Source organism: Engraulis encrasicolus, chromosome 12 (genome assembly GCF_034702125.1).
Source record: "Engraulis encrasicolus isolate BLACKSEA-1 chromosome 12, IST_EnEncr_1.0, whole genome shotgun sequence".
Lineage (NCBI taxonomy): Eukaryota > Metazoa > Chordata > Actinopteri > Clupeiformes > Engraulidae > Engraulis > Engraulis encrasicolus.
In genome coordinates, this window is record NC_085868.1 from 1,504,099 (window position 1) to 1,515,000 (window position 10,902).

The window sequence follows — 10,902 nt, forward strand, 5'->3', positions numbered from 1 at the left end:
AACAGCTTACCCATGACTGTGACACACACACACACACACACGCACACGCACACGCACACACACACACACACACACACACACACACACACACACACACACACACACACACACGAGCCCTATCTCACGCCTTTCGTAAAGTCTTCACGAAAAAAATAGATGAATTTTTGTGGTGCATTCACGTTATTGTCTGCCTTTCGTTAAGTCTTCACGAAAATAATGGATTAATTTTCACGCTGCCTATTCACCTGAATTGCCCCACTGCTGCTATGGTTATCCAAACGTCTGCAGGGGCGGGGAGGGGGTGCTGACAGAACACTGCTGATACACTCGGGACTCACTAATTCGACGCCCTTTCGGTACTTATGCCTTATGTCCCCTAAACCTAAACCTAAACCTAACCCTAACCCTAACCTTAACCCTACTTAACCCTAAACCTAACCCTAACCTTAACCCTAACCTTGACCCTAATCTTGACCCTAAACCTAACCCTAAATTGCTTGTTTGAAATGTTTGATTTCCATGTGACGGTAGGCTACCAAAAGGGCATCAAACTAGTGGGTCGCTAGGCAACAGTCGGGCAATTCAAGTGAATAGGGAGCGTGAAAATTAATCTATTATTTTCGTGAAGACTTTACGAAAAGCGGGCAATAACGTGAATGCACCACGAAAATTCATCAATTTTTTTCGTGAATACTTCACGAAATGAGTGAGATACGGTTGCACACACACACACACACACATGCACACACAGCTTTCCAAGACCTGCGAAATTGTTATATCCAAAACACTACTCCTCTTTCATGGTAGCCTATCCCTGGGTGACTATTTATATCAGTTGTCAACAAGTGGACATTGGCTACTACGCACGCCTCCAGCCAGCCAGGGAAGTTCCAATCAATCTATGTAATCTACGTGAATATTTGTAAATGGGTGATTCTCCATAGGGTACAATTTTGACCTGGGCACTTTCAAGAAATGTGTATAGGCCTACTTACAGGACAGGCCTATACTTTTTATTCACATTCTGTCAATAAATGAAGATGTTGGGAGTGATACTTTTACATAATTAATATCAGGCCTATATTTTTGGGGGTTTTTTCAGACCAGGCAAAGAGAATGTAATTTCTGTCATGGAGGCAATGTTTTAATTTTAGTATAAAGAAAAGCATCATAATTGAACCATGATTATTTTTTCCAAGTTCCCTTTAATAAGTAGACTAGTAAATCTGGGTGAAGTAGGCCTATATCCTAGTAATTTTGATCATTTACCTTGGAGAATCACCCAAATACAGTGACCTGGGTAAATACCAGTTTTCTTTTGGAAAAGGCCTACTACATATGATGTCATTGCAGTGTCAGCAAATGTTTGAGTATTTCTGGCAGACGTTGGCACAAATCGTACCGCTAAATGTGGAAAGCCGTGTCATGTCGCTGAAACTGGCGCGCATTCATTCTCCGAGTGGGGAGCCTCCGATGTCCTCGTGCGCCACCAGAGCAAGAAGAGAAGTGCCCGTTTTCAGGAGTCACCAAATGAAAGGGTTCTATTTCGCCGACTGTTTGAGATGCCGAATATGCTTTTAAACGAGCAGGCAGGATACTTATAGCCCACAGCCAGGGAATTACTGTAAACCACGGGTGGAAGACGGACACTTAAGAACAACAAGGATGTAAACATTTGTTTTGTGATTGTTCGTCTCTCTTATTGACCGAGGATGACGGTGACCTACTCAAACAAGGTCGCCAATGCCACTTTTTTTGGGTTTCATAGACTTCTAGTGCGATGGAGAGGGAGTATCTACAAACTGCTGTATCGGGAGTTCCTCGTCTTTATTCTTTTATACACCCTCCTAAGTGTGACATACAGGTAAAAGCAATATGCTGCATTTCACCTGCTTATTTCATCTTTGTTGAAATGAACAGACAGCATTCATGTTATTAGTTCATAGTGCATGCATTAGTGCACACAGTGTTAAATATTACTGCAGCCATTCATTGCCTAATGGTAGGCTAATAGTTTAATTGTAAGTAATGTTGATGTTTACAGGTATATTGGGGACTAGATTATTGGATACAATTTTTAGTATCCTATTGCCTGGTGTTGCCTAAAGACTTGCATCACTGGCACAGTGAAGGGAACGTGACATTAGCGTGGCACTGTGTGGGAGGAATCACTTCCTTCTTAATTCCTTTAGAAATAAATGGATAAGATTTATGAATCAGTTTTTATGCTAGGCTTGCTGAAACGCAATCAGCTCTAATGGCTGACAATAGGCATTTCAGGTCCACCTCTCCATTCCTTCTTCTTGAACCATCACACAGAAGGTTCCATGACTTAAATGTAAATCAGTTGTGAAAGAATGATATATTGACACCAGTTTGTGTTCAATTCATTGACAGGAAATTGTTTGGAATACTCATAACAGGACTATGATAAATCTACCTTATTGCCAGCCAGGACAATCAGAAAAAAACAATGTTTTGGTAGTTATAAGTCCTAAGTATGTTCAGATTGTCTCTAGACCTGAGAATTATTACCTTTCAAGTCCCTATGTTCCTGTCATTGACAAAATATGTAGGCCTATTGTATTGTTGAGAGTATAGCCCTATCTATTATCTCATTCCTTCCTTTCTTTTCTTTTTTTCCCTAATACTTTGTGTGATTCCTGTAATGTTTTGTATGACTGCTTTGGCAATATGAATGTCCTATTCAACAAAGCCTTATTGAATTGAATTGAATAACGTACGAGTGTTGATAAAACTAACATCAACTAAAGTGCTTTGTTCACCTGCAGGCTGGTCCTGACTGAAACCCAGAAGCGCTTATTTGAGAAGTTATCGTTATACTGTGACAAATATGCAGAGCAGATCCCTGTCACCTTCGTCCTTGGTAAGTGTGGAACAGACATAGGCCATTATGCGCAAAAAAAAAAAAAAACTACCATGCTAAACTTGCCCCTTTTTGTGAACTGAAGTGTAGTTTGAGGCTAAATATGCACCACTTTCAAATAAAACGGCATTGCCACTGCTGTAGTTTTAAAGGCCAGAAACCTCTGAGGCCCCTCAGTAGCCTATTTTGGCTGTTGCTTTTAGCTGTGCCTCTGCCTATAGACCTGAACACTCCCTGTGCACTGTTGATATGGCCTACCATAGGCTATGTTGTGCAGTCTCAATAAATTAGAGTTGTAGAGTAGCTTGAGAAATGAGATCAAACCCCTTGAAAATAATAATGTTTTTGGTGAAGCAACTTTAGAAATTACATTCATTCACAACATAAAATCTTGATCTTGTCAGGTGACCTACTCAAAGTGGTAGCCTTATGGCGCCCTTCACAATAAAGTGCTGGGCGGGGGGCACCCTGCATAGTGTAGCAGAAATCACTGACCTTATGTTTATTACAGTGGCAATACAAACCCCTGCAGAATCTTGTAACTTGGCAACAGAGTATTGTGTGCGATTGGACAGTAAATAAGGTTGGCATGTTTTCTGATAATGTGTGCGTGCGTGTGTGTGTGCATGCGTCTGAAAGAGAGTGAGGAAATAAAAGTGTATGAGAGAGCAAAACAGATGGGAGGGTCACAGTCAATGTACCGATAGTTTAATGGCCAATAAATTTGCCATTATTAGCACAGGAGTCATGTGCAGCAAAACAATACATTGGGTAATAACATTTAAAGTAATGAACTCAGTGCTCATGTGCTCCTGACTCTTGGAGATGCACAATGGATACTATCATTTCATATTGTACAATTTTATATCATACTCACTGAACCTTTTTATCATGACTGTTTTAGATCATTATAGGCCCACAGCACCCCAATGTCTCTGCCATACAGTATATTTTATCTTGCTTTTTCACTAGAAGTATACAATCAGGGCAGAGGCCATGTGAGTTGTTAACATAATTTTTAAAATAAATAAACAATAAATAATAATAGTAATAATGACAATTATGTTGGAATCAGGATTGTTCACCATGAAGGAAAACTCAAACCTGGACTGATAATGTAACCCTGTGTGAGTTATTCAATATGGGTGACATAAACCCTTTGGCTTTATTTTCATGACTGTTGACATGTGTGGTTTTGGTTTTGTCATGCAGTGTTTCCCACAGAAATTTTGGAAACTATGGGGGCAGCCGGGGTTTATTTTGCCCCGGGGGGGGGGGGGGGTTGTATTCTTGCAGCGTAAATGCAAAACGGCAAAACAATGACTACAGTATGACAGTGGCGCATGGAGAAACTGTAGGCCTGGGCCTATATTTCAACCATTTATATTTTGAGAATTAAGGCTACATAAGATTTTACCCATGACTTGTATAATAGTAGTACATTGTCATTGTCAAAAAATGCAGTACAGTGAATAATTTCTGTTTACAACACAGTTTCATTCGTCCCTCATGCAGGGGTCTGGGAAACAATAATAAAACAAAATAGGAGCAGAGATAAGAATTTAAGAGCACTGTGAAATTGTTAACGCATAGACAAAAAGGGTCTTAGAGGGTAGGCTATGCCTTTTCCCCCACACATATCTGTAGGCGTACACATTCTTCATGAGGGGTGCTGGTCACAGGGACAGTTTTTTCCTAATTCCTCCCATTAAAAGGGCTGAACAACATATTACACATTTATGTCTATATTCACATTCATTACACATTAATTTCTATATGCAGCCCGATGTCTCCTCTGCTGTGTCATGTCTGTCTGTCAAAGCCTAGGGAGTGTTAGTAAACTCATCCCAACTGTCCCTTCTCTGAAGGTTTTTTATGTTGCTCCCAAACCCAAGTTAACTACAACAACTTGACTAGGCTTTTGATCCCTGTCTTTCAAGCACTTGTGGTTCTCTCTATAGCAGGGGTGCCCAACCTTTTTTTAACCAAGATCTACTTTTGAAGTTGATGGTCTGCCGTGACCTACCAAGTCAAATTTAAGGATGTCAGTATAAAAATTTAAGATCACCATTTATTAATCACCATTATTATGAACAAAATGTTTTTAGTAGGCTACTATGGCCGTATCTTTTCAGTGTGTTTTTAAAGTGTGTTGAATAGCCTATCTTTACAAAGCAATGCAGCACTGATAGTATGCAGAGATAATTTCAGTCATACACAAGTCATAAACAACTGAAACAATTTCAAAATGATAAACATTTGGTATATAAAAGGCACATAGGCCCTATTTCTAAAATATGATGAAGCTTTATCATGCCTTCAGTGGTATAGGCTACAAATTAAAAAGGGCTCAGAAATTCACAATTTGTTATGGGTAAATAGTAGGCTACTATGAGAGAGAGAGACAGAGAGACAGAGAGACAGAGAGAGAGAGCAATGAGAGAACTCATTGGATTGGTTAACACCCCTTTTAAGAGTGACTTCTTCTATGAAGGTTTTTTTTTTTCAGCTCTCTGGGGCAGTAGCACAGCAAAGGCTTTCTATTGTGAGTTTGGCCAATCGTTTTGTCCACAACTGAAGCACGAAACAGCACAAATTGAAGTGAATTCCATACATGTCAACAACAAACATTTCCTTTACACGCGGCACGCGATGTAAACGCAGTTAGCGATGATGCATGCGACTAGCGATTTGGACGAAGATCCTCGCATATCGGCGTGTCATAACGCATCGTTGCGCACATGTTCTGTTACTCACCCGATGTTACATGTGTGCACACATGAATCAACTGTAATAGGCCTACCCTTACGGTCACTTCCTAATGCTTTCCCCTCATTCTGTTACCGTGGGACTACTTATCTAACCAATACAGAGTCTGTATGTATTTACTCAAGGAGGAAAATGCGAAGGAAATTCAAAATCGTAATTCAAATCGTTTTTAACAAAAACGGATATCGTTTAAAAAAATTAAAAAAAAAAAAAAAAAAAAAAAAAAATTTTTTTTTTTTTTTTTTTTTTTACATTTTCGTAAACTATGGCGGCCAAATTTAAACTATGGCGGGCCGCCATAGTTTCCTCAATGTATGGGAAACACTGTCATGACTGCCTTCCAGAAAAAAACACAACTTCAACTTCAACTTGAAGACATTCATTGACAGCAGACATAGGCGGCGCTACAACAAGACTCTTGGGGAAGCTAAAAAAAAATAATAAATAAAAAAAAGGGGGGGGGGTGCAAACGTCATCGGAGAAACTGTGGTGGTAGGAGGGTCTGGGGGCACTGTATCAGTCGAAACGCGAGGCCCTAACGGCGACTTTTGATATATTATCTACATGCCATTATATGATGTTGAAACAAAATGATGAACAAATAAAACGGAACATTTCCATGCGCAACTAGGCCTATGGGTCTTCATGCTCGTGCGCCAATGGAACTCTCAAACGCGACAGGCACACACACACACACACACTGGAGGCAGGAGAGGAAGACGGCTATTTGCCAGACCATGGACTATTATCTCCCAAAAATGTCTCGAGCAATCAAATCATACACCCGACTGTCCACACCTTTGCTTCTATTGACATTTTCATGCGCTAGGTCACTCTACCTCAGACCGGTATCAAAACTCGCAATCAAACTCGCAAAACTAATGACGAGGCAAAATGCGCACACACGGGGGGAAGACAGGAGAGCAAATAAGCCAGCTGATTGACCATGCCCAAAAATATCATATGGGGCTCTCATATCCAACAGGCTGTCTTCGGATGTCAGTTTTGCAGCCCAAATAATACAAATATGCTGTAATTTTGAATTTCTAGTTGAAGTAGCTTGTAATGTAGTTCGCCACATTTGCCAGATGGTTGTAACTAGCTTAATATTTCTACTGGATGTAGCGTGTCTAGTGGAGCTAAATGTTAGCTTACTAGGTTCTACAAATAAGTAGCTTGCGCAGCCAGACACTGTTCTCGCACTGTACTGTCCACTTCACACGCAGATGCCCAACAAACACAAGCGAATATACACACACACATCACATTACATATGGTAACTAAACCACCCTGGCAGGCCACCATGAATTCAGGAAAGGTGTGCATTTTTGAAAGTGGTGTTCGCTTGGTGACAGGATAGCACAGGTGTTTTGCTTTGATGGCTAGTTAGACGGAAGACAAGTAGACAACTACATGGATAACAACATTGACAACAACATTGCCACCAAATAGTAAACTTAGCGCTTCGGCGAGCACATCAGGGGAAAAAAACAGATGTCCTACCTTATTCTGTCCTGTTAATTCCTGTTACTTGAAGATAGAGGCAAAATATCCATTTATATTCGCCAAATAGGCTATCCATTTGATAGATGTAGTGTGGTTGAATAACGAATGCTAAAGAGGAAAATGTCAACATTGTGACCTATGGCTGGTGGAAAAAAAACGAATGATCTATAAATGAAATGCAGTGGAATCCCAATTTATTCTAGAGGTCATTGCTTTATCAAGATATTAAACATTCCAGATTTCATATCATAAGCCACGAGCCCGCCTCACCTCCTGGCTCGGTTGAAGCCAGTAGAACTGACACCTGATTGGTTGACCGCAGCATGACATCGCCGCAACGAGGCTAGATCTACTAACAAGGTGGATAGGCACTTCAGCAGGAAACCCTCGGCTCGTTCTGTTTCCTTGTGTGTGCCTGCGACACTCCATCGCTGGATATTAAAAAAACCATGATTTTAAATTTTCATTTTTTTAATTTCTTATGACAACTTTGGGGAAGCTAAGCTTCCCCTAGCCTCTTAATAGCGCCGCCCACAATCATGGACAAAGTGGCATTAATGTTTCGAACACATATTGTGTCACAGTTATAATACACTCGTGACCAGGGACGGATTATGACTACATGGGCCCCTGGATCAGACAGCAAGAAAAGCACCCCGCCCCCCCCTCCATGGGTGTTTGTGGTTTACATAAAGATTCGGGGTTTTAGGTCAGATGGTAGCGACCCGATATTGTTGGGGGTTCAGGGATACGTCCCCCGAAAAACAATTGACCATACAGTAGTTAAAAGTGTGCAATATGCAATATGAAAAAGGAATGAAAAAGGAAATAGAGAGGCTTGGTCTTCAGGGGCCCCATTGACTCTTGGTTCCCTGGGCTTGGACTCAGTAGGCCCGTGCAGTAAGTCACCCTTGTGACACTCCTTGTGAGACTCTAATGTGGACACTATCAAATGAATTGCCTCTAAACTCTCATATGGTTCCCTCAGGGTTCTATGTGACACTGGTGGTGAACCGCTGGTGGAACCAGTTCCAGAACCTTCCGTGGCCGGACCGGCTGATGTTCCTGATCTCCAGCTGTGTGCAGGGCCAAGACGAGCAGGGCCGCATGCTACGGCGAACTCTGATGCGCTATGTCAACCTCACCTCACTGCTCATCTTCCGCTCCGTCAGCACGGCTGTCTGCAAACGCTTCCCCACCATAGACCACGTGGTGGAGGCAGGTAGGGGAGGATACACACACACGCACACACACCAACATAATTACCTTTCGGAAGATTTGAGCACTAAAATTTGGACGCAGCTTCTTTGTGAAGATAGGCCTGCCGGCAGCACTCTTTGCTGAAAACTACATCATAACCACATTGCTGTGGCATTACAGAGATACTCAAGTAACCGATACAATTTTGGAGACAATATGGTTATAACAGTGCTGAGCAGGGGTGTCAAGCACGAGGCCTGGAGGCTGAGTGTGACCCGTCTCTACAGACATGTAGAGGGGGGAAAAAAGATGTCAATTTCTAGCCCTTTATGAACTTCCTGTTCACAGTATTCACCATTTACTGTTAATGCTCCTGATATGCCCCCTGACATTCACCTCCATATCATTCACTAGTAATGTGATTCCAATATGAAGGAGACATTCGCAACATCTCACAATTGCATTACTGGTCCGGCCCACTTGAGATCAAATTTGGCTGTGGATGGCCGTGGCCCCTGAACTGAAATGAGTTGGTGCAGAGGGTGCTGCCTTCCAGTAGAAGCTGATCCTTTGCACTCCTCTCCAGCCCAACCCAGTGGTACTGCAGCGGCTTGTCTGCAATACTTCCTTAATTATAGGGAGCGACCTTTACTGTGATTCGCTTCCTATTGTTGAGTTTGCATTAATTAGTTCATTAGACAGCGATTAGATGGTTCGGTTTCCGACTCACTGGCCGAAATAATGGGATCTCAGTGTCCTGAGACACAGACATGGGAAGACACAAACACATGTAGGACTTTTCCATGCTGTGCCCAACCGTTTCTTTTGCAATTTCTTTTTTTTCTTTTGGATACACTAAGACACGCATACATAGACAGAGGTACTGTCTCTGTCTCCCTCACACACACACTCACACTCACTTTTAAAAATCAATTTATATACGTATGTATTTAGCCTTCTGTTGTTTCCCCTTATTTCACCCCTGTCAATTATCTCTCCTACCCTCCCACCTTCTCTACTATCCTCTCCCCTTCTTTGTCTTTCTCTCTCCATCTCTCTGTGGAATTATTTGGCTTCTGTATGAAAATAATTTGATTATTGTGCGACTTTATTAGTGTGAGTTTGTGTAACTGCATTAGAGCACTGTCACAGTGAGTTTTGAGGAGACACACGCCACTGTGTGTCTCTGGGTGAATGACTGTACGGTCCTCTAAAAATATTTCGATTTTGATTTTTTTTTTATCACAATCTTCCACAAAAACAAAACAGGTCGTTTAGAACCTGTCTGAACAGATTTGAATGAATATACTTGTATTTTGTCATCTGCAAACATTATTCAAATTAATTAATTAATTAAAATGTTAACACAGTGATAATGCCAAATTGCACTATTGGAATATAATAAATTCAGTAAAAATGTTTAAGTGAAAACAACAACACTAAATAGCCCCAGTAAACATCACTCTGATAAAGTAAACATATTCATTCCAGTGCGATCTATGGTATACAATCTATATAATTTCTCCACAGATTGTTCACAATCTTCTTCTCGACATCACAGTTCACAATTTAATATCGTCATATTGCACACCCCTAATACTACTAAACAGCAGCAGCAGTAGTTGTATCTTGTAATAACAATAGTATAGTGGTAAATCACAAAGTAATCTTAGTAGTAGTGGTATTGTAAAAACATTTCTTCTTAATTCTAATCTTTATCAGTATAGTACAATATGGATGTAGTTCCATGTGTTTCCGCTGTTTGAAATGGCCGTGTCACAATGATTTATGGTTCTGACCTGCACGGCAAGCGGTAAACAGCTGTTTGTTCTGTGTGGTTCAGTGTGGTCTTGCTTCACACTGTAAATTCCTATGGGCTTATTACACTCACTATGGTGGTAAAGATAACTCAAGGACAACCCTGCTGTTAACATGCGGGTCTTTTAAGTGGCCTCAGTCATATGATCTAATGCAGTGGTTCTTTGCTAAATAGTCTCTGGGACCACAATTTTCCATGGTCATTACATATATTGTTGTGCCGTCGGAATCGTGAATTAATTATAAAAACATATCCATGTATTTGATAATATGCATGAGCTTTTGCATGCTGACATACAACACAACATGCCTATAAAGGAGTGTAGAGGAGTGTAAAAATACCGCATCTTTTTTCAATTTTGTGATTATCAATAAAAGCGTGAATTAATACATTTTTACACCACAGCTCCACGGCCCACCCAGGACCCCTCCGCAACCCAGTTTTGGGTCCCAACCCACCAGCACTGATCTAATGTACATGAACAGACATGTACAGTATGGACATGCATACCATTGCATGTGGCTTGAGTGAGCATTGCTCACATTGTTAACACAGGACATGAGCTCAGAACCGATTGACCTTGATGCCTGTGTCTTCAGCTCATCTCCAGAAAAAGCAAGTCATACTTGTGTTACAGCTGGCATCCATCTGACTAATGGCTAAGAAATGATGATGGCATTAAATAAATAATATTGTCATTACTGTAAGTCACGGGCTAATA

The 10,902-nt window shown here is 41.0% G+C and overlaps 1 protein-coding gene across 1 annotated transcript in view; it reads left to right on the forward strand.

Annotated features, from left to right (window-relative positions):
• Positions 1-1,469: 1,469 nt before the first annotated feature.
• Positions 1,470-10,902, forward strand: part of LOC134459183 (bestrophin-3-like) — a 21,921-nt gene continuing 12,488 nt past the window's right edge. The window contains exons 1-3 of the mRNA XM_063211463.1: positions 1,470-1,864; positions 2,793-2,887; positions 8,151-8,384. Of these exons, the coding sequence (XP_063067533.1) occupies positions 1,713-1,864; positions 2,793-2,887; positions 8,151-8,384 (481 nt within the window). The 5' untranslated portion in view covers positions 1,470-1,712. The remainder of the gene's footprint in view (positions 1,865-2,792; positions 2,888-8,150; positions 8,385-10,902) is intronic.